Genomic DNA, 24,982 nt, shown 5'->3' with positions numbered 1-24,982 from the left:
ACTCACCACACCACTATGATCAACATCACAATCATCTCTCTAAACACAATCCAACAGTTCAAACAGTTCAATATCTATTCATACTACCTCAACATAGACTACTGTTGTTAACTGGCACTTAAATTAAATTTGATTTTAATTTAGCCTGCTAAACACCATTCATAAACCATAATCACATAGAGCACCATTTGACTACAAGCTAAATCATACAGTCCTGCAGCTTCCTCAGCTGAACTAATATCCTCCTAAAATGACTTTTACAACTGAATTTGGTCCAAGTTCCATCCTAAACAAAGAATCCCAAATGCATCATGTGCAAACGTTCCCACTTTCATTGTCTTCCACATCATCTTCCCGAATCCTTTCAGTCTATCACTAACTTTACAGCTCTCTCTCGCCTTATTAGAATTTTTTTTTTTTTCAAATTAATTGAAAACCTTACGGTATCCTTTCCTGCAATCCTACCAGATATTTTAGATTATAATGCTACTTTTACACCAAGGACTCATGTGTGAAACTAGTTTGACATGTTATGTACAGAACACATACCACACTAATCTATTGCTTGATTCATCGAGATTTTTATCAGCCAGGAGGCTAAACACACCCCAAGACACTGATAGAATCTCTCCGAACTCCACTCATCCATAAGTGTTCCAGATTGATCCATCGGGTCGGTGGTCACATGCCCCAGACACCAATTGCATAACACAGGATTCATGTTAAAGTGTATTATATTGCAAATAGAGTCACACAATGGGCCCTTGAACTCCTTTACTATAACTATTTAACTATTTTTCCGTAAGTACTTACTGCAACTAGTTAGAAAGTAAGTCTACCTTACTTTCTAACTAGGTAAGCTGGATTATCAGACCCTCCAACATAATAATGAAAAAAATATAAAAAATAAACAGGACAATAGATAAAAATTATAATAATAATTATTTTATTTATTTTTAAAAAGACATTTATATAATCTTTTTCTAAATCGCATGTGAGTGTTGTCTAGGAATGGACGCCAACCTGTGTCCCACACACCACACGACCAACAGCTGGCTTTTCATTTATTTATCTATTTATTTTTATAAATTTTACTGTAGTTATTAATAAATTGCATTTTATTTTTAACAACACCAGAAGTTTCTCACCTACCCTCAACGCTTTTGCTGGGAGGAAAAAAAGAGAGAGAACCATTCTGACCTCATTTATGAATTAATCTAATGTAATCTTGACAATACCAGGAGTTCCTCACCTACCCTCAACGCTTTTGCTAGGAGGGATCAAAAATAGTCTATAATAATTATGTATTAAATAATGTCGACTTATTATTGAATAACATGGAAAAATAAAAAATAAACAAACAAAAACCATGATTCTCTTGATCGACGCAATTGTGACCACTACCGCGGTCCTCCGCACCGATTATCCGCTGCTATTTCCTAGTCTCCGCCGCATGCAGCTGGCGACACGTTTGTCTGAGGGAGGGGGGTTTCTGAGTTTAACAAAGCTTCTTCAACGATCCTCTAGATCCGTACAATCTTTAAGCTTACTCGAACAGCCTCTTTACATAACTCTGGGAGGCTCCTTAATAACCGAGGCAATGTTTTAAAACTACCTAACATAAAAAGGATGTTTTCCTGGACAAAACATCATTCAAAAAGTTGATCATATGCATTTTTCTCTCACTGTGTGTGTGTGTGTGTGTGTGTGTGTGTGTGTGTGTGTGTGTGTGTGTGTGTGTGTGTGTGTGTGTGTGTGTGTGTGTGTGTGTGTGTGTGTGTGTGTGTGTGTGTGTGTGTGTGTGTGTGTGTGTGTTATTATAACCTTCCCTGTTGGGAATTGACATTTCTGAAAACTCTTGCTTCCTCATGGGCTTAATTGGGTATGAAGTATAAGCAATGTAAGTAGATATCGGGGAAATGCTTTCTCTGAAAGGAGTCAGGGTTTTTGGGGCGGCTTCGCCAGTTGCCATTAGGCGTTTTGTTTCCTGGTGTTAAATTTAAGCAGGTTTGCTGAGAAGAGAGAGAGAGCGAGAGGGGGGTGGGTGGCGCGGGAGAGTATATAATAGGAAGAAACACCTTTTTCTGCCATTAGTCAGGGAGGATGTCGTTCAATCACTGGATGCTTCTCACCAGCTTCACTCTTGCCTCAGGTAAATTATTATTAATATTTTTATTTTATTTATTTATTTATTTTTATTCTTATTTTTATTATTAGGGGTCCCACACAAAGTGTGTGAACCCTATTGGTTTATAACAATTAGTATATTATTATTATTATTATTATTATTGTTATTGTTGTTATTATTATTATTATTATTACTCTAGATAGTTTATATTATTATTATTGACATTATTTTACACATAGGTTCAAAATGTGCCCAAACTGGAAAACGCAAAAATAAATGGAAATATTATTCCATGAAGAGAGTGGTGATGGCATCTGCACATTTTTATATCTTGATATATTTATTAATCATTTAGCAGAGGCTTTTATCCAAAGCGACTTACAATTATTCAAACACCGATGGACGCAGCCATGGGGAGCAATTAGGGGTTAAGTGTCTTGCTCATGGACACTAGAGTCTGCTAGCAGGAGGAGGAGCCTGGGATTGAACCAGCCTGGGATCGAAACAGCAACCTTTAGACGACCATCTCTACCTCCTGAGCTCTCATTCCCCATACCCATTTTGTAAAAAATAAGGAACTAAACTCGACTCATAAGCTTAGACTCAGACACATACATACACCAGTTCTATATGATAGATCAGTGGTTCTCAACTTGCGGTACGGGGACCCTCCTGGGGTCCTTCAAGGGCTTCTGGAAGGGTCCCCAAAATGTCAGTCTTGTGTTGCAACTTGTACTTTGCCGGAACTAATGTTATTTATCTTTGGCAGTTGTTGCGGCCGGTGGATCCGATGGATCGGTACTCACCACGGACACACACAAGTGTGAGTACGAGCTGAAACGAATCATAATAATCAACTAATCACAATAATCAACTAATCACAATAATCAAATAATTACAATATTAAACTGATCACAATAATCAAATAATCACATTAATCAAATAATCACAATATTAAAATAATCACAATAATCAACTAATCACAATCTTACAATATTAAGTAAGGGAATCCTCTGCCTTGTGTAGGGTTTGTCAACTAGTGTTAAAAGCTTTCCATTTTCCGAAACAGAGATTTAACTTTCATAGGTTGTGCGATAAAAAGTTATAAATGACGGTGTTTGAAAAATGATTCTGCTGAATGCCCTGTTTTCTAATTAACAATGAAGAGGAAAAGGTTCTTGGTCTCAAAGTGAATGTATTATCTTGTACAAGGGTCGGATCAGAGATGTTCTTAAGAGCAGCTCCGTGAGACTAACCCTTTATTCAGGACACACACAAGTTTATATGGTCATGGTTTGCATTATGACATAGGGAGTAGTTTTCACAACGTAAGGGATGATGGTGTGACTGGAAATGTTTTTAACTGCTTTCAACCTGAGTTTGTCTATTGTGAAGAGTGTACACAACATGTAGAGTATGTGTGGTAACGCATGTTCAGGCATAGCAAAGTATTTATACAATTCCCATCATTTCCTCCCTGTTTATACTAAAATAAAACAAAAACATTTTAATTAATCCATGAGTAGCACATAAATCATAACGCATATAAATGAAAATTTTAACTGGATGTATGTACACTATATCAATGTTGTTGAGCCATCTGGGTTTTTTCGACGTGAGCCATCAACATACATTATTAGATCAGAGTTATCGAATGCTGTGTCTTGTAAGTCTGCCCTGGGCATCACTACCTTATGTATCGCCGTCATGCAGTCATTTGGTACACCATCACGGGCTGTGGGCAATAGTGTAGCGGGGTTCAGAGTAGTACACCTTTTTTATGACCATATTAGGTTGTCATAACAATGCTGTCATTCAGGACAAGTGTATAGCGGGTGGGAGATATGACAGTTTGTGCTGCAATAATACTATTGATACTGCATGTGGTACTTTTAAGGTTAACGGTCGGTACAGGACGATGGTTGCAGAGGATTGTACTGCTAGGGCCGCGGCTATTACAGCTTGTAAACAGGCCCTAGCTACTGCGTTGAGAATATATAGTAGTAAGCTATTGGTCTTTGTTTGCGGCCATGTTCCCGTCACAGCACCACCATGAAACCTTCTTCGCAGTCCACCATTTGTTGTTGACATTGCTGTCGTTGCTGTCGTTGTTGTTATCCAGCCTCGTGCCAGACCTTCGGCAGCGGGGTGTTCCGCACCTTCTACGGCACCGTGTTCTCGCTGCGCTCCACCTGCCCCGTGGTCCTCACCAGCTTCACCCACGGGCAGGTGAGCAGCAAGGTGACGGTGCAGCGGGGCGGCGCCGAGGGGCTGCTGGTCCGGGTGGAGATCGTCGTCAACAAGATCCGGACGGTGCTGCAGGACGGACGGGTCCTGGTGGAGGATAAGAGGTCAGGAGGCATTTTCTAAAAACGATCAAATATCTGACAGCAGATATTTGGGCTGCCTTCCCGTGTTGAGATTTTTTTCTGATAAATAAAGTTTTATATGAACGAATCGTTGTGAGCGAATCGAAACGAACGACTCACTCCGTCGAGTGAGTCGAAACGCTCGACTCGACGATTCAGAGCAGAACCTTTCACCCCTCCCCCCGTTAGCGTTCTGCTTCATTTATTCAACCCGGTGCAATGAATGAATTCAAATGAAGGGCTGGGAAAAAAACCAAACGCGTTGCAGATGGGGCAGGGGGTGGGTCACTATGTATTTGATGTAATCTATACGCCACGCAGCGCTGTGACAGGCTGATACGCAGAACGAGAGGCAGAGCTTCGGGCTCCTGGGAATGACCTCCAGCCCCACCCTGACCTTACTCACACCCTGCGTTTTGCTTTTTATTCTGCTTTTTCACCAAAATAATCAGCTTCAAGGTAGTTATTGACATGGGATAGGAGGATATACAGTATATGCTTAATCTTATTTTCTCATCTTTTTATCAAAAATATGAGGAGGGAAATATGAGTTTAGTCCTGTTAGCCCGTTGATACCAGCCGCCCCTGGCTGCAATATATGCCAAGCGGCAATCATTGCATTTCTTCTGCAATGAATCACAAATATGAGGATATAGTATTGATGATATGGAGATGACTGTGTGTCGTGTTCTCAGTGTGTCTCTCCCGTATGACCACACCTATCTGCACGTCTTCCAATATGGCATCTACACCAAACTGAGGAGCACGGTGCTGCCGCTGTCCGTCACCTGGCACAACACGCCTGCAGGCATAGACACTCTCTGGGTGGGACACACACACTCGCACGCACACACACACACACACGCACACACACACACACACACACACACATGCACACACGCACACACGCACACACACATGCACAGTCACGCTCACACTCACGCTCACACTCACGCTCACACTCACGCTCACACTCACGCTCACACTCAAACACACACACACACACACACACGCACAAGTGATTCATAGGGTCATGTTAAGAAACTTTAAAACAAGATTAATTGGGATTATGTCAGTTTAATACAGCACAATAATATATTTTTTTTAATCATCAGAATGTGGTTATCATTATCTGTTTATCTATAGCAAGATTCAAGATTCCAGAGGTAAATTTGTTGGACACATATAATTTGTATGTACAATTAATTTTAAGAATTGGTCCAACAAAAAGCCAAATGAACAAGTGTAGACAAATAAATAACAAAAATAGGCAAATATGCAGAACATGAAAAATTTGATTCTGTGCACACAATAGGTAAAGTAAAACATTTCAAATGAGAGTAAATCAGGAGATTCTTATTTTAAATATTGAATACGGCATTAAAATCATTTTGGGATGACACACACACAGACAAAAATATTAACATGACATACAACCTGTTGTGTTGTTAAGGTGGAACTGGAGCAGGAGCTTGACTGTGTGTTCTCAGGGCTGTGTGGCTCTCCCATTGCTCCAGGTGGGTAACCATCAATCTTTTAACTTTTTAACTTTTTTTAGATTAACTTGTTTACACTGTAGGTCACCCCCCCCACACTCAAACCCACAAATTAAATAAAAGATATGCATAAAAAATACTTAATTTGTTTTAATGCATAAAAAAAATGCATTAAAAAAAAGATTTTCAAGTTTCAAATCAACCATCCTTAAAATCTATTATAATTATAATTATTATTTTATGATTATTATTATTATTGCTATTATTATTATTATTATTATTATTATTATTATTGTAATTGTTATTATTTTTATAATTTCCTCTCTCCCTAAATTTCAGCCAGCGTGAACCAGTTGATCGCAACCAGTTTGCTTCCTCAGAAGACATGTCAAACCCTGGACACTCGCTCCATCCCCAGCACCGTAAGTCCAGGATAAGATTTGTAACGCCAGTTTTTCCAATTTTTCCGTGCACGCCACTTTTGTTGCCATTAATACATGGGTAGGTTTGGGAGTGGTCTTACGCAGACCCAATACATCAGACTTTCCAGGCGATGGTTCAGTTTGCAGTGTATTCAAGATTCAAGATTCAAGATTCAAGATTTTTTATTTGTCACATACATATACATACTTTCATACATATATGCAGTGAAATGTAATGCAACGCACCCGGTGATAGCACACAATATGTCCTAGCAAAAAAATAAATAAAAGTAAAGAATTCCTTTCTAATAGACCGACTAACTGACTCCTAAAACATAATACAGTAAGTTGAATACTTATAGAATAAGATAAAAATATATAGAATAAAATACAATAAAAATAAAATGAAAAAAAAATGGAATAGATAGAGGGAATATGCCTATGTATGTACAGATATGTGCAATTAAAGTGGCATGTGAATTAAAGAATTGTATTCAGGTTGTTGTGCACAGAGATGAAGGTACCCGCTTGTTTCCCATTCTGCAAGTTGCAGTGTGTGGCCCGGTTCAGGTTCTGGTGAGAACGGTGTGAACTCCCTCTCACCCCTGCCTCCCATTTCCTGTCACCTCTGTCCTGAAACACGCGACCCTGTGCATACAATGACCACCACAAAATGGCCAAAATAATACTGCAAGATATATCTAAACAAAATAATATGATGGGATTTCTGCATTGAATTAGAGCTTCCAGAGGTTGTCAAAGCTGTGCCCCTGAACCCAAACACTGTATTAACCTCCATTAATCCTTCTGCTTTTTCTTTTTTATTATTATTTTTAAAGGTGTGCAGGGAGTTCATGTCCTACACCTTGGACTGCCTCCACGCCCAGGTGCCGATGTTCACACAGCTCTGCGAAGAGAATATCTACGGCTACGAAGGAATTAAATCTGTGGGGTGTGCCTTCTTCAGGGAGGTCGCCCACCTGTGTGGAGAGAAAAGCTTTGTCTGGTTGTTATGGCGAGGTGTCACCCACTGTGGTAGGTGCTGGTTCTGTCTGTCGCCCATTAGTGACCACTCTGAGCAGAACCGTTGTGACATTCTCCCTATGACTAACCCAAAACATTTTTATTATGATTGATGTTTTGTGTTTATGTAATTATTATTATTATTATTATTATTATTATTATTATTATTATTATTATTATGTATTTTTATTATATCAATTTATTTTCACTATCATTTTCTTTTTAATATTTTTCGACTGCAAATATTTGTATAGAAATGCACCAATCCTCACCAGGACCAAATTCCTGGGATATGAAAATGCAGAATAAACTGATTCTGATTCTAATTATTAAAATGGTTCTTCATCTGGTTGTGTGTGTGTGTGTGTGTGTGTGTGTGTGTGTGTGTGTGTGTGTGTGTGTGCAGCTGAGCCCAGCTGTCCAGGGCAGCTGCTCTACAGTGAACTGGGCCAGGCCTTTGCTCCCAGTTGCTCCGTCCCAGCTCCTAGAACCTCGCACCAGGACCTGACCAGCACCTGCCTCTGCCCCAGCGGTGAGCGTCGCCGTTGCTTTTACGGGAAGATCTCACAGCATTTCACGACACTCCCTCCAATCGCACAGTGAAATCACTGATCTGTTCAACATTGGCATCAAAGTGATAATTCGCAAGATTATTTGATAAAAACAAATCTAATTTTGATACTTTATTTAGCTGGCACATTTTAAGGAACAGCCATCTACTGTATTGTGTTATGTCTGTGCTTCTCTATATGCTGTTACTATTGCTGGTGGCGGGGTCCGCCACCTTTTCAGGTTCCCAGTGGTGGTCAGTAAAATATCACTGTTGCAGTTTCTAATGGAATTGTGGGACTTCTAGTGTAATCCACCCAACACAGACCATCTGATGGATTGTCACTAAAATCTTTGCCCTTACCTAAACTATTGAACCGCTCACACACTGGTTTTTGGGTGTGGTTCCACTGGGATTAATGTTTTTTTTCCACGTTTCTTACTCCACCCATAATAGTATTTAAAATGTATTTGGTCTTGCAGGGAAGGTGCTGAACGACCTCTCTGATGCACATAGCTGCATCCACCTCTCACAGTGTACCTGCGTGTTCGCTGGAAGGAGCTACGCTGCCGGAGACACACGCAGCACCAAGTGCCAGACCTGGTAATAATATAAATAACACTAATATATAATTATTATTATAAATATAATAATAATAATAATAATAACAGTAATAATATAAACAATAATATGAATATGAATATTATCATTATTATTATTATTATTATTATTATTACTATTATTAATATTATTAATATTATTAATAATATTATGAATAATAATAATAATAATTATACTTCTACTACTTATACTACTACCAATAATACAAAATAATAACAATACTACTACTATAATACTACTATTATAGGATTAACTACTATTATTTTTGCAGTGCTTGTCATGCACAACATGCAACTCAAATTGCTTTACATTAATAGAATGCAATCAATGCTCATTATCCACAGATCAGTGACCTTTATTCAGAAATAACTGACAGCTGATCGCTGTTGTAGTAGCGGCTTCATATTCCATTGATGTTACTTTATTTTTGAAATGTCATCCTCGTACCTCTCGGCAGCGTGTGCCACGATGGGAGGTGGCGCTGCTCGGGCAACAGGTGCCCGCCGCGGTGTGCGATCCAGGGCCCGTACGTGACCACCTTCGACGGGAAGCAGTACTCTCTTCCCGGAAAATGCACATACGTGGCCTCCGAGGTGAGTTTGTTTCAGCTCAGCTTTTGCTTTGCTGCCGTCGCCCGTGTCTGCGGGTGACACGGACACTTCATCTCCCGTCTTGATCCCTCACTTCAGGCTGGGAACTGGAGCATCTCCGTCCAGTTTTCTGACGAGGCCCCCTCCTTGGAGACGGTGACTCTGCAGTACTTTCAGGTACCACTCCTTTATTGCCGCTGATTTCAAGGTTCATTTCAATGACTTGTTGATTTTGCTTGGTTTGTATTCATTGGTTATAGGAAGGTCTGTTGTATATTTGCCCGTTTTAAAATTTTCTGGGACATTATTATGTTTATTTATTTGAAATTGTTGTGGCTTTATGGTTGTTTTTTAAATTTGTTTACTTTCTTGCTTTCTGTACATTTTTAGCTTTCTAATTTTTGTTTATTTATCTACCTTTATTTATCTATGTGTCTATCTGTCTGTCTGTCTGTCTGTCTGTCTGTCCCTGTTAAATCATTTATTTGGGGAATTGCAGGAGATCTACAGGTTTTCACAGAACTCTGTGACGTTTGGAGAGAAGCAGATTGTCGAGCTTCATCAGTCTGGTAAGTTGAAGGTTATATATATATATATTTATATATATATATATATGTGTGTGTGTGTGTGTGTGTGTGTGTGTGTGTGTGTGTGTGTGTGTGTGTGTGTGTGTGTGTGTGTGTGTGTGTGTGTGTGTGTGTGTGAAGATTAAAAAATAAAAAAAAGTAAAAAAAATCAACAAGGCTGTTAAAAATGTGCACAGTAGTGGAGATACTGAGAACCCCCCAAAAATGTTATATTCTCCCCTCTCTCTCTCTCTCTCTCTCCCTCTCCCTCTCTCTCCCTCTCTCTCTCTCTCTCCCTCCATTCCAGAACATGTGAGGGTGTACTGGCAGTCCTCCATGTACGTCCTGGTCCACACCTCCTGCGGCCTGGAGGTCCAGGTCCAGGTGTCTCCAGAGGTGCAGCTCTACATCACCCCTCCTGCAAACCACACCGAAGGGATGTCAGGTGAAGCGTCTGGGTTTTATATCATTATTATATCGTTTTATCTTTTTACAACACACCCTGTTCAGGAATCAGAGTCAATCATTATTAATCGTAGTATTTATATCAAAGTGGAAATCCATCAGATTTATTTATTTTTCTTTTTTCTTTCAACCTTCACCGCTTTATCAAACTCACTGCGAACCTGAGCTTTCGCTCCCTCGCGTGCCCCGCCACCGACAATGGAAACGGCGCACTGTACAGGGGGGAGCGCATGCATAGCACAACTACATTGAATAGCTGTTTCTCATAAAGTGTGAGATAATTAAAGTATTAAGTGTCAGGATATTTTAACCAATGAATCTTACAGATTACCACTTTAAAATCAAAAACAATTTGCCTCATCCTAATGCACTATGGCCCTCTTCAATTGTTGCAAAATGTTAAATGAGATTCCAGGCCACATACACTTTTACTACTAATTTGGTAATATTATTTTCTTATTTTTATGAATTATTCCATGCAAAATTGAGACGAGGGTCAAATGGATACTTCCAGCTCTGTTAATATAATGTATATACGCATAACGTATAAACGCAAGTTTAAAAGCAAGTCATTTTGTATGAACGGGGATGAACACCTCAATAGAACCTCACATTTTTTAAATATTCTTTTCCCATTTCATATGTTAGACCTATAATCTGACAAACACGTCTGTTTTGTCACCTCTATGAGGACCGCCAACCCTTCTGTCCCAACCCAAAGTTGATGATGTGTGTGGGGTGGTCGAGGCGGATCTTAATCAGGTCTCAATTATACCATTATATTTATACTCAGACGACGATTTTCGTTTCAGGTCTTTGTGGCAACGGCAACGCGGACACCACCGACGACTTCACCTCCAGCAGTGGGATCGTGGAGAACTCGGCCCCGCCCTTCTCCCTGTCCTGGAGCGTTGGCGACTGCCGGCTGAACATCCCAGACACCTGCATCAACGCGGACAACGGTATACCACGGAGAGTTACCCAATTCCTACTGTGAATAGATTGGCTCGCTATTTTCCAACCCGATGGTGTAATTTTATCTGTGAAGACATCATCATAAATTTGTATATTATATTTTGGGATATTCCCAGAAAAACTAGTCTCATAATCAAGCCAGTCCTTAGCATTTCACTATCATATACATATACTGTATATTCCATATACTGTACGTACATTCCAAGTTCCATAAACATATTTTGTCATTCATATTTTATAATAAAACATACATTCTCATAAACAGTCTCATAAACAGTCTCATAAACATTATTATTGTGTTTTTATTATAATATTTGTGCCTTTATTCATGGTAACTTCAATACATTTTATGAAGACCCATACATTTACCCATACATTTTTTTCATCAGAATATGGACTGATTATGAGACTGTATTTGTATGTTTTAAATCCACTATTGGCAACAGGAGCTGTTAGGGAATTCTAAACATCTTAATAAGGCTTGGGTTGAAAAAAGGGCAAAACCCCGGCTCCGATGGATTCTGTTGTTCACCAAGTAGTTCAAACTAAGGATAGAATGAATGTTTAAACATTGGGCGGGATGAGTCATTACCACTGATACTCTTTAGTATTTTGCTGTTTTTATTTTCAACTAGGTTTTCAATTAAATCGAATAATCAGCTGAAAAAGAGTCTTGTGTTGCTTTGAAGAAATCTTTGCAGAAGAAAAGTGCGCAGTATTAAGCGATCCCAAGGGGATATTTGCCAAGTGCCACGACCACATCCCGACAGATTACTACCAGATGGTAAGTTAAGAAAACACCTCCACCAAATAACCCAAATATTAACACCATATTCGCATTGTGCAAATGGATGTGAATCGTGTCGTCCAGCTTCACCCTTTTCCCTCCATCAATATGAATTCACAGCAGCACTTCACTCAGCTTCTCACCCTCACGCCAACACTGAAGAACCGTCGCTGGAGTCGTTCATTTTGGATCATTGCGCGGCCACTCTTTGGAATTCTCGATGCTGATTGGTCAATAGCGGCCAATCAGTGGTCAGTTATTTCTCAGTAACGTCCGCTGATCCGTTGAGGTTGACCGTCGTCAGGGGCAAACGTCAGCATTAAAAGATCAGCGGTATCAGGCGGAAGCTCTAAAACTAGGCACAGTTACACTTTTACACTCTATTTACGCTTTTAGGCGTTCTCGTTATAAAACTTGGCATACTAGTCACAAAATCATTTCAGATTAATATTCCATCTCCCTGTATGCCTCTTTTCAATAAGTACACTTGTAATAAGCCAGATAATGTGCAGCCAGCCGGTCATTATCGAAAAATAAGAGTGTAGCGAGACGTAAGCACCCTGCCAGGGGTTATTTTGACATAATGACCGACTCCTGGAACAAAAGAGACCCAGCACCCTGCTGCTTATTCTGCCCAGGCTTGCGTCCAGAGGACCTGTAGCTGTGGCGGCGGACCGCACCGGTGCCTGTGCGCCGCTTTGGCCGACTACGCCAACGCCTGCGCCAACCAAGGCTTCCCCGTGGGCGACTGGAGGAGATCCACCAACTGCAGTGAGTATTACCCAATAAACCTGAATGATAAACAATGTTATATGCAGACAACGTATCTCTTTTAATGCTAATTTGAAAAATACAACGTCTTCGGGTTAATTTTTATTGTGTATTGTATGTATGCCAAATAAAATTTTGTTTCTTGTTTTGTTTTTTTTGTGGAGGGGGGAGGAGCTATTCATTGTTTTTTGTTAATTTTTGTATTTAACCAGGACTGCCTTGCAAAAATTTGCATAAAAAATAATAAGTAAATAAATAAGAATAAGAATCCAAAACAATTTTCAAAAATAGTAAAACAATAGAATAACATAGAAAATCATGGCAATAAAAATAAACATTAAGAATACCAATAAACAAGAAAAAATTTGGCAATAAACAAGAAAACTCACAATAAACCAATCTCTGTTTCAACAATTTGCACTGTTAAAAACAGGAAATTGTGCAAGTTTGCATATACTGTATATACATTTTTTATTTTTATTTTTATTTTTTTATATCTGTACATATACTTTGTGTACCATATCAAACAAAATAAATATTTCACTCATATTAGAAATTAGAGACAATGACAGTTTTCATGAAGAAAGGGAAAGGCAAAATGGGAAAACAACTAAAGCCCAAAATCCTAGAACACAACACATAACCCTCCATGTTGTTATTCCTTCCCAGTGGTGCCGTGTGAGAACAACCTGGTGTTCTCCTACGCCGTGGAGGCCTGCAACGCCACGTGCCGCTCCCTGTCGGGGCCGGACCCCCGCTGTGGGTCGTGGGGTCCCTCCGGTGGGGACTCTGCGGTGGAGGGCTGCGGGTGTCCCCAGGGCACCCATCTGGATCACACGGGGCGGAGCTGCACCCCCAGGGGCCGCTGCCCCTGCCACCACCAGGGGGGAACCACCCCGCCCGGGCCCGTCGTCATCGACGGCCGCCAGTGGTGAGTCTCCGCCGGTTACGATCGATTCATTTGGACTGTTTTACACGGGTAGGTGGAATACTCCATTCCGATTGGTTCGATAGCGGCCAAATCAAATGAGCGTTCAGTTATTTCGGAATAATCGCCGCTGAGGATTCAGTTAGTTTCAGTTGGTTGCCAGGTAGGAATTTGGTTAGCTGATATTGTTCGGTTTAGTAACTGTTGTGCAAAATCTCCGGGTGCGTTGCAAAGACATTTCACTGCATATACGTATGAACGTATGTATATGTATGTGACGAATGAACCTCTTCAATCTTGAATCCGGTCCGTTGATAATGACCGTTGTCAAGGGCAACCACTTCTCTGCCCGGTTTCACGTCCCCCGTCCTCACGCCGCCTGCATGCTCATGCTGAGACTTGCTACTGGCCCCATCTAGTGACACTACGAATGAGGCGACTGCTTAATCCAAAACAACTGCTGCTGCGACTGCAGTGTGTCGAATTTCAGTCATTTGGTTTGTTATTTTGGGTTGTAGTTTTTTAAGGCGAATTATTTTCTACGTTGTTGTGGAACTATTTTTCTCACCGGAAACTTTTTAACTACACATCCAGGCAAACTGTTTATAAACTACTTTCATATGAATATTCAGTCTGAATGGTTGTGTCATTTTTGTTATTTATTTATCCTTAGATTTTCATTCTATATATTATTATTATTTCTTTACTCTATTGAGAAAGTAACCGTGGAATAAACAACCCTCTTCGGAGTGATGCAAGCCCTGATCAGACCTGGTCATTTTGCCGATAATGACCGGCTGGCCGCACATTGTCTCAAGGAGGTTCTGGGTTCGAATCCCGGTCGTCCCAGGTCCTTCCGGTGTGGACTTTGCATGTTCTCCCCGTGCTCGTGTGGGTTGTCCTCCGGGCGCTCCGCCTTCCCCCCACCATCAAAAGACGTGTATGTTAGGGGTCAGTACCCCTGCCGGTGCAGGACTATCGTGTTTAACCACCTGCACACATCAAAATGTCTGAGACGGGTCCGTCTACCGTCTCTCTGAAAGGGTGAATTCTCTTCTCTTTTCATCTCTTTCAGTCTCTGTGAGAATGGGAAACTGAGCTGCTCCGAGGATTGTGGTAGTTATTTTTCTATTTATCTATGTTTTTTTTTTTGTTTGTTTTTTTTTCAACAAAAACACATTTTTCTCCCATAATGTAGATAAATAAAATAATTGAACGACTTTCGACCAGTTTACCCCAGTTTCCCACTAAAATTTTAACTGAGGTGGAAATTGTGGAAATCGCAGTGTGTTGGTGACCTGGTAAATCCTGATTATTACATTTTTCATCAGCACATTTTAAACTGTGAATCCAGATTAATACAGTTTTCATCAGCACATTTTAAACTGTAAATTTTGATTATCACAGTTTTCATCAGCATGATTTAAGATGTAAATCCAGATTATTACAGTTTTCATCAGCACATTTTAAACTGTAAATTTTGATTATCACAGTTTTGATCAGCATGATTTAAAATGTAAATCCAGATTATTATGGTTTTGACCAGCACGTTTTAAGACGTAAATCCAGATTACTACAGTTTTCATCAGCACATTTCAAACTGTAAATCCAGATTATCAAGGTTTTCCTCAGCACAGCAAACCGTGAATCCAAAATTTGATCCACTTTGCGTGGGCTCGTTTCAGACTGCACCCATGGGAAGGTGTGCATGCACTGCTCCCAGCACCAAGTCAACACGGCCCAGAAAACCTGCTCCAGCCTCAGCAAGCCACTGGTAGGCACAATTCAATGTTTTATTATTCAGTGTTTCAGCTGTGATAATCAAGGCAGGACCATCGAGGTTGATTTAGCTGTAGTGATGAAAGATTTTACTCGTTTTTTCAGAGTCGGTTGTTGACTAGTCACTCGGTAAAAAGAATCGTTCCATCGAGAAGAGTCGGTTCGGGTTCAGCTCGAGAGTTGTGTATGGAATTCTCCCAATAATGTTTGAATCCTGCCATATTAATTTATTTTGGTGGAACACTGAAACTGTGGATCTCAGAAAATGTCCGAGCCTGATTCCCTCAAAAATATTCATTTTGGCATAGAAATGCAAACGTGTGGGTTCACAAACAGAATTTACTTCTGTTAAAATTATCATTTTGCAGGAATGAAAAGTGTAAATCTGTCTTTTTTTATTCATCATCAGTAATTATTTTCAGATTGTGAGTCGAATATTGTCTCTCTCGTCCACTCACGGGGCACGTTGGTCTTTTTGTCCGTCCTTAAGATTCACGCTTCAGACAGGGAATGTCTGTGTGCCGGGCTGCAGATACTGAGGCAGGACAAAAACAGAAAAACAACAAACGACACTTTTGCCAGAGCGACTCCAGACTCCCGAACCATTTAAAACAAGTAGCTCACTACGAATGTGTCGTTCACGAGTCGCGCATCACTGTTTGGCTGATAAGGCAGATATGAACGGCTTGCACCTGCTCTGAATGATGGATCGAAAGTCTCGTTCCTCTGTTTTGACGATTTGAGGCGGAGGAACAGCTTTTGGCAAAATGACTTCACTTTTCTGATCATTTAAACATCTCATGAACTAATCTTAACGACCTTAAAACGTCGCTTAAAAGGAGATAAAGATTGGATTTACGCTTGTAAAAAAAATTGCTATCGCCGGGGGGCTCCCACAATCTGCTTTACATCTGCATTTTTCTATGTTTGGAGGGTAATTCTGTCTAATTTCAACCATACCTCCTACCACTCTCTATCTTTCCAACCAATAGCAGTCATAATTGCGTAAAATCGAATCCAATACTTCAGTGATGCATTTCGACAATCGTGGTTGCCAGGAACAACCTCGATAAATCAGATGAATGTCTTCCTTTTATTTATTTTTTTTAAATCACTTTCTGTCTTTCCTTTCCCTCTTCCGACTCCTGGTATCGTTGTCGATAAGAGGTGATTTCCTCATCGTGGTAACGCGCTCTCTGGTCCTGTCCTCCAGGGGGCGGCACCGAGCTGTCAGAGCGGATGCTACTGCCCCGAGGGCCAGGTCGAGGACCACCACGGCGACTGCGTTGCCGTGGACAACTGTACCTGCGTGTACAGCGGCACGGTGTTCAGCGCGGGTCAGAGCGTGAAAACCAACTGCAAGACCTGGTTAGTGGACGCCCCGAAAGTCTATCACGATGAAGAATTCATCTGTTTGGATCCTTCATAATTGTCATGGGTCAATTGAAACAAGTGCACAAATGAAAATGTGAATTATAAGCAGTTGCTCGAAGTGGGCCAGTACTCCGCAGTACCCTCTAACCTTATCCTAAATATATCGTATTCTATTGAGTCGAGTGCACCTTTTGTAAAAGCCCAAGGCGACCATGACGTCATCCACCATACATGGACGTGGACGAGGGATTTCTTTAAATCGCGGGCGTCCGTGTTTTGCGCTTTCTATTTCACAGCTGTTTTTGTGGAAACAGCTGATTTCATTACCTGTTCCAACAGCTGTGTTCCATTGTTAGTAAAGGCCGCTGGCCGCGCTCTGCTTCAGCCGGATTACAAAGCGCTCCAGGTTTGTATCGGGTCTAGAGACAGCAGGAAGTGATGCTGCGTTCCAGGGAAACTTGGAAAACGGCAAATTGTGTCGGTAGTCTCCATGTTAACGTGACATCAAATCTACAGAGTAGCTCAAAACGGCGTTAAACGTGTTAAAATAAATAATAATCAATGCAAAGGGAACGCTGTTCACCATTGCCATGTTGCCGGGTTGTCTGTAAACTCGGGTGCGAGCCATCAGCACTAATTCCAACTTAAATGGCAACTTAAACGCCCCCCCACGTTTGCATAAGGGGAGTAGCGGCACAAATCTATTTCCACTTCAAGCACTGATTATAAGCCAAAAATGAATAACATATATATTTTTATAAAAGATAAAGAAAATCATGAACAGAAGTTACAAACAGAAAAAAACAACTACTGTTGTGAGGCCTTTGGGGCATTAAAGACCATGGACCATAAAAGCTGTAAAAGCTGTTCTTTATAGAACTGAACAAATTTAATATGAAATATTTCTGATTATTATTACTACTATGCATGGATAACATACGCAATAAAGTATGAATGAGAAATATGTATATGGAACTATTGACTGTATTAATTATGTGACTGGTGCAGAATTGGAAGTTGAAAAAGTAATGGAGAAAATTAAAGCTGAATTTGCCCTAAATCCCCAGTACGTGTGGCCGGGGCCAGTGGAGCTGCAAACACAAGCCATGTCCGGGGAAGTGTCAGGTTTTTGGGAACGGACATTTCCAGACCTTCGACTCCAAGTGGTTCCGCTTCGACGGCCACTGCCAGTACACTCTGGTGGAGGTAGGATACTTTCACAGGGTTCAGTTGACTCGTTAAGGGCGAAATGACAAATGACAAAACAAAAGTATCATTGAACTTTATAATGATGAATTAGGTTAGTGTTGTACTTTTCCAGTGTTGGCCTATGCTTGCAGAGGGGGTGAAGAGAGACATTTATTACAATTTGGGGTTGTTTACTCAAGCAAGCGTGTAAAGAGCTTGAAAATCTCCCATGGTTCTCCCTTAAATCACCCAAATAATAATAATAAGAAGAAGAATCATTGAAATTGTTTTGGAAATAAGAAATAATATAATATTAAATAAATATATATATATACATTTTTTTTTAAATAAACATAAATATAAACATACCAAAAACATAAGCCAATGCTGCGTTCATGGGAAACTCGCTACTTTTAACTCGTTTTAGACATAATGCTGATGTAAAGATGAGAGACAGAGCGAACTGATGCTATGTTCCGTGGGAGCTTGAAAATGTATAATTATGATTATTTTTATAATTGTCTTTTTTTTAAATTATTTTTATTGTTATCTCCCGCCATCTATATTTTTCTTGTCAGGATGACTGTGGCAGAGGTGGTGGCTCTTTCTCCGTCAGGGTGGAGAGTGTTCCCTGCTGTGATGAAGCTCTCACCTGTTCCCGCACTGTTCTTCTGGACCTGCAGGTGGGAACTTTCATTTTAACATTCTGAAACCACTATAAGATGTAAATATATACAAAATATAAATAATATTGCTGTTAATCGGGAAATGATAGATGTAGTAAATAATTATTTCATAGCAGTGGATATTTGTCTTTTCTGACTCACGGCCAATGTAAAATTTCCTTAAAAATCCCAAATCCTAATAAACATATTCTGTTCTTACATTTTGATTTGTTCAGTTTGATCCCCTTCCGCTGTGATGTGTTTGTCGTTCTGGTTTCCAGGGCAACGTAACCCTGACGCTGAGCGACCTGGGGGTGACCAGGCAGCGCCATACGGCCAGAGCGTCCAGAGTGGCGGAGGCGGAGCCGCTCTACACCACACACAGCATGGGGCTCTACCTGGTGATGTCGGTGCCCAGCCTGGGCCTCACCCTCATCTGGGACAAAAACACCAGGATCAGCATTGAGCTGGACGCCCGCTGGAGGGTGAGGAACCCGAAGAGTTGGGTTTTCTGAATTATAAAGAAATGATTAGTTAACGCCGAATCTCAGTCGTGATGATAGTCCCCACTAAATGTTTACTGATCAGCTGTGTTTTAGAGTTGAAACCAATTGTTAAAAGGAGGAATAATAGATATTCAATACTAATACACACACAGTCATTTGTGTGGATATTTTAGAATAAGGGTGTTTTTTTTTCATGTTTTTGTTGATTGGTTTAATTCTGTGGTTTACAATTCTGACTCGTATACAAGTTCATATTAGTTATGACGTACACTGGTTCCCAAACTTTTACCATAACTTAAGAAAAATACATTGAAATACGTTTTGATATCTTTCGTTTAAGGACATTTTTTTTTAATTTAAAATCTTGTATTAATAAAGATTAAAAAAAAACATACAAACTTTATGGTTATGTTTATCAATTGGCAGCCCGTTAGCAGTAGGCTGAAAATCACTGCTGGCCTTTAAATTTGATTGATTGATCGAACAGTGCTAATGTGCTAATGTGTCTCATAGGACCGAGTGTGTGGTCTCTGTGGAAACTTTGACTCCAGTGAGATGAACGACCTGCAAATAACTGACTCAACAGGTAAATACAGAATTTAGGACTCGTGTTACCAAGATAACAGACCGGGGGACTACCGACCCAAATTACAGTTTTCCAAATTCCCGTGGAACGCTCCATCACTTCCTACCGACACAAATGACAGTTTTCCGAGTTTCCTTTGAACGCAGCATCACTTCCTGCTGTCTCTCATCTCGACCCAATACAAACTTGGAACGCTTTCCTAACGTTTGATCGTGTTTTTGCGCGTCGCTGCGCACCTCCGCCCAGATCCTGCACGGAGCAAACCGTACACACCAAAGGAGTTGAGAGCGCAGCATGCGTATCTACCCCAAGAGGGGTGATGTCACAAACCACTCCGCTCCACTACTTCAGATTCCTTCCCTCAGAAAAAAGTTTTCTGCTAACTCTTCCTACAGATATGCTCCGATGTGGATCAAACAGCATGTGATACATGCCGAATTCAATTCATTCGTATATATATATATATATATATATATATATATATATATATATATATATATATATATATATATATATATATATATATATATACACAGACAGGTATACATATGCATACTAATGGACCTGGTCTTTTCCAGTGGTGTCCGGTCCCCTTGCCTTTGGTAACTCCTGGAAGTCCTCCTCTCTGCCCTGCTCGGACGTGACGGAGGAGGTGTTTCCATGTGAGCGCCACTCCTACTGCTCTGCCTGGGCCCAGAGACGCTGCCTGGTCATCAGAGGAGACGCCTTCAGGGCCTGCCACCTCAAGGTAGGCTGGCCGGGACGGAGCTTCTTTCATTTCAGCCACCAGGGGTGTCTCCCAGCTTGAAAACCGTGGGCCTGTACGACACATTTACTCCCTTCAATGCTCCCCTGACAATAGTTTTGATGAACTTCATCCAACTGAAAAAATATCAATCACAAATATCAAGAAGACAAGGCAAGAGAAACGGACATTTTTTGGTTGAAGGCGTATGAACATCTGTCACTAATATTAAATGTCGACTGACATGAATTACTCTGCGATTTGTGCCAATTTTTGACACTTTAAATGACTTGATTTTTTCCAAGAATATCTGATTAATTCTCTTATATTTCAACATGGCCCCCTGCTCAGGTGGACCCGGAGCCCTACTACCAGGCCTGCGTGCTGGAGTCCTGCTCCTGTCAGTTCGAGGGGAAGTTCCTGGGATTCTGCACGGCCGTGGCTGCATACGCCGAGGCCTGCAGCATCCAGGACGTCTGTGTCCGCTGGAGGACACCCGACATGTGCCGTGAGTGGAGAAAGAGTTTTTTGTGACAGTTTTGGAGAATCTAGACACTGGGGGTGCACAAGCCAGTGTATCATCAGTGCCGGTCCCCAGCCCGGATGAATAGAGAGGGTTGCATCAGGAAGGGAATCCGGCTTAAAAACCATGCCAAATAAAACATGCGGACAACGAATCTGATTTCCATACCGGCTCGGTCGAGGCTAGGTTAAGAGGAGAGGTGGGGATCAGCGAGCAGCAGTATGGTTTCATGCCAGGAAAGAGTACTATGGATGCAATGTTTGCTTTAAGAATGCTGATGGAAAAGTACAGGGAAGGCAAGAGGGAGTTGCACTGGGTCTTTGTGGATTTAGAGAAAGCATATGATCGGGTGCCGAGAGAGGAAGTGTGGTATTGCATGAGGAAGTTGGGGGTGGCAGAGAAGTACATAAGACGAAAGCATTCAACGTGGAGGTGGGATTGCATCAAGGATCAGCTCTGAGCCCTTTCTTGTTTGCAGTGGTGATGGACAGGTTAACAGATTAAATCAGGCAGCAGTCTCCGTGGACTATGATGTTCGCTGATGACATTGTGATCTGCAGCGAGAGTAGGGAGCAGGTGGAGGAGAGCCTGGAGAAGTGGAGGCATACGTTAAAGAGGAATGAAAGTCAGCAGGAGTAAGACACAATACATGTGCCTGAATGGGAGGGAGGGCGGCGAAAAGCTGAGAATGCAAGGAGTGGAGGTGGAGAAGGCTGATGAGTTCAAGTACTTGGGGTCGACCATCCAAAGCAGCGGAGAGTGTGGGAGAGAGGTGGAGAAGAGAGCACAGGCAGGGTGGAGTGGGTGGAGAAGAGTGTCCACAGTGATCCGTGACAGAAGGGTTCCAGCAAGAGTGAAGGGGAAGGTCTTACAGGACGGTAGTGAGAGCAGCCATGTACAGTTTAGAGGTGGTGGCACAGACAGAAAGGCAGGCGGCTGAACTGGGGGCGGCGGAGTCGAGGACGTTGAGGTTTTCACCGGGAGCCAACGAGGACGGAGAGGATCAAGAACGAGTGCATAAGAGGGACGGCTCGGGTCGGACAGTTTGGGGAGAAAGTGAGAGAGGCCAGATTGGGGGAGGCGGGTGGGTTGGCGTAAGGGAGGAAGGTGCGCAGAACAGAAGGTGCTGGAGGCAGATGATCTTCTGTGGCGAGAGGAGGGGTGTGAGTGGTTTTAACCCCATACACAAAATTTGCGTACATTAAGCACCTGGGTTTCGGGGACGGGCCTGGGCAGTTTCTTGGGTGTTGCTCTGTGGGCTCTTGGTCTTCTCTGTGGGTTCGGGGTTCTTCTGTGGCTGCAGTGCTTTGGGCTGGGGATGTTCTCGCGGCCCTGAGTTTCGGGGGTTTGGGCCGTAAGGGTGGCTGCAGAGCCTTTCTGTTGCTCAGAGGCACGACGATGAGTTTCTGACGTTATACAACAGCACTAATTGGGGAACAATCCCCGTGCACACACAGGTGGATACATCACACACACAGACACTGATATACAGTATTTGTTACATTTACATTTACATTTTTGTCACAGGAAGAGGCCACCATTGCCATAATTGCGGTGCCATAGTTTTTAACTGAATGACTTATCTTTAACAGGACCATGATTACTCCACAACTGCCATAAACCAACCTGTAATCCTTGTATTACCTCTAACCTGGTTTTTTTTCCAGATTTCAAGTGTCATAAACCAACCTATGATCCTTGTATTACCTTTAACCTGTTTTCTACCATAGGACACTGCCCTCACTGAGTTCATTCACCTCTATCTTCCTCACAGCGGTTTATTGTGACTACTACAATGAGCAGGGGGAGTGTCGCTGGCACTACGAGCCTTGTGGACAAATAAAAACGTGTGGAAAAAACAACCAGTACACCGGCAAGCTGGAAGGTAAACAAATATTACCAGCTATATTTCAAGCTGCTTGAACTCAATTTCCATTAATGCAAATTGAATATTGTTTCCCTATTAAAAAAAAAAAAGGCTGTTACCCAAGATGTCCACCAGAGGTGCCCTACTTTGATGAGAACACGGCTAAATGTTCCCTGCTCGGCAACTGCACCTGCTATTTCAATGACACCGTCATCCCACCAGGGATGTTCGTGGAAACACAAACGGGGATATGGTAAGATTGTGCAGTTCAGGATAAAATGCTTTGCACAGCGGAATCAGAATCTGTTTCTTTGGCCTCGTACATTTTCATATGCAAGGACTTTGTCTTGGTAAGGATTGGTGCATACAGACAATTGGCATAATAAAATCTGAACAATGGGCAAATATCAGAAACATTTTCATGGGAGGAGAAAAATGTAATAGTTACCTATCATGTTATCTCCACAGCTCTTGTGAAAATGGTCGGATCCACTGTGGTGAGTACAGATAATATCATTTTCTGGATAATTCTCATTTATTCAATTACATTATCAGTCCCTCCAGGAAAATGTCATTTTGCGATAACCTTAATAATTTATGCAAACAACAATATAACAAATCTCCACAATATTTCCCAGAGCTTACAATTTTGCAAAATTGCCCGCTATATTTCTACATTGAATGGCCAATTGAAATATTGAAACTGGATGTTTTCTTTAAAGATTTAGGACTTGAACCCAAGCAAAGGCAAAGTATTTTGTTTGTGTTTTTGTAGCTTTGAGCCTTTGGTTATTTGTGTTTATCAAAAAAAAAAAGATAGGGAGAGGGATTAAAACAGTAGGGATTATAACAGTACCAAAATATATCCAGTTGTTCCTGTGATATGCAGAATATGTATTATCATTCTATATGATTCTTTTTTCATTGTTAGTACTAATATATATATATTCACTATATATGTATATCATTTATATTTTTGTCTTTCTAGTTGCTGTTGCTTAAAAGTTCATGTGCTTTCCTAGGGCCCGATCTCATAACAATAGCGCCCAGAACCACCGCTGGGCGGACGTCTCCACCTCTCCAAACCAGCGGCATCACCACCACTCCATCGACTCCACCCATGCATCCAACCACCAGAGCCACACCTTCCACTACCTTTACAACCAGTTCTACTACACCAAGCATCCCAACTAGCTTGACCTCTACTACTCCATCGACTCCACCCATACATCCAACCACCAGAGCCACACCTTCCACTACCTTTACAACCAGTACTGCTACACCAAGCATCCCAACTACCATGACCTCTACTACTCCTTTGAAGACGTCGCCGTTTGAATCGGAACCCACGCAGGTGCAGGTCACCAGCGCTTCCCAGACTCCAACACCCACCGAAGGAATACACGCAAACACCAGAGAAAACATGAACGCCACTTTACCTGCATCAACGTCTCCTTTAACAACCAAAGCCCCGACCACCCACTCTTCTCTGGAGCCTGTAACCGGAGCAGAAGCTTCCGTCACCCCCGTTGAAGTAACGACGGCGGAGCAGCAAAAAATGTCCACCTCGTCGCCGACGACGACAACGACGGCGACAACAACAACAGCAACGTCGACAACGGCGCTCTCGCATTCCACGGAGGGAACATCCACCCAACCCGCACCGACCTCTGAGCAAAGGACGGCCTCCACAGGTATTTAAGATTCGGGGAAACGGCGTCGGTGATTAGTACTCATCAACGTGGCACTGGTCCACATCGTGTGGATTTTTCTTTCTTCTGAAACACTTTTGACATTAACGTATGTATTCAACAGTTTCGATGGTTGCGGGTTTAAATTGATATCTAAAACAAAAGCATGAGCCCAAACTTCTCATGAGAGAATCAAATATTTGATGGAATTTTACTTGAGAAATAGGACAGTACCACCAGGTACACTCCAGAATTTCGTTGGGAGTCAACCTGAGTTATCGGCGTCAGAATCTTTGAAATTTCCTCCAGTATTGGGAGAATAGCTTCAGCTGTCATCATAATATTGGAGAAGGAAATTTGGTGATTT

At 41.5% G+C, this 24,982-nt stretch overlaps 1 protein-coding gene across 1 annotated transcript in view; it reads left to right on the top strand.

Moving 5' to 3' along the window:
* Positions 1–24,118, top strand: part of LOC307246448 (mucin-19) — a gene marked incomplete at both ends in the record, with an annotated part of 38,963 nt that extends 14,845 nt beyond the window's left edge. The window contains 27 exons of the mRNA XM_080022358.1: positions 4,251–4,479; positions 5,193–5,322; positions 5,951–6,014; positions 6,333–6,415; positions 7,255–7,450; positions 7,920–7,970; positions 8,471–8,591; positions 9,067–9,202; positions 9,299–9,376; positions 9,699–9,768; positions 10,073–10,210; positions 11,043–11,192; positions 11,895–11,989; positions 12,631–12,763; positions 13,433–13,694; positions 14,767–14,807; positions 15,377–15,465; positions 16,684–16,838; positions 17,912–18,050; positions 18,611–18,715; positions 18,979–19,182; positions 19,717–19,789; positions 20,368–20,537; positions 20,886–21,042; positions 22,832–22,942; positions 23,060–23,177; positions 23,947–24,118. Of these exons, the coding sequence (XP_079878484.1) occupies positions 4,251–4,479; positions 5,193–5,322; positions 5,951–6,014; positions 6,333–6,415; positions 7,255–7,450; positions 7,920–7,970; positions 8,471–8,591; positions 9,067–9,202; positions 9,299–9,376; positions 9,699–9,768; positions 10,073–10,210; positions 11,043–11,192; positions 11,895–11,989; positions 12,631–12,763; positions 13,433–13,694; positions 14,767–14,807; positions 15,377–15,465; positions 16,684–16,838; positions 17,912–18,050; positions 18,611–18,715; positions 18,979–19,182; positions 19,717–19,789; positions 20,368–20,537; positions 20,886–21,042; positions 22,832–22,942; positions 23,060–23,177; positions 23,947–24,118 (3,470 nt within the window). The remainder of the gene's footprint in view (positions 1–4,250; positions 4,480–5,192; positions 5,323–5,950; positions 6,015–6,332; positions 6,416–7,254; positions 7,451–7,919; positions 7,971–8,470; positions 8,592–9,066; positions 9,203–9,298; positions 9,377–9,698; positions 9,769–10,072; positions 10,211–11,042; positions 11,193–11,894; positions 11,990–12,630; positions 12,764–13,432; positions 13,695–14,766; positions 14,808–15,376; positions 15,466–16,683; positions 16,839–17,911; positions 18,051–18,610; positions 18,716–18,978; positions 19,183–19,716; positions 19,790–20,367; positions 20,538–20,885; positions 21,043–22,831; positions 22,943–23,059; positions 23,178–23,946) is intronic.
* Between the last annotated feature and the right edge of the window lie 864 nt (positions 24,119–24,982).

This window comes from Zeus faber (genome assembly GCF_960531495.2).
Source record: "Zeus faber genome assembly, chromosome: 21".
Lineage (NCBI taxonomy): Eukaryota > Metazoa > Chordata > Actinopteri > Zeiformes > Zeidae > Zeus > Zeus faber.
Note: the sequence above shows the minus strand (reverse complement) of the source record. Positions and strands in the feature narration are given on the sequence as shown.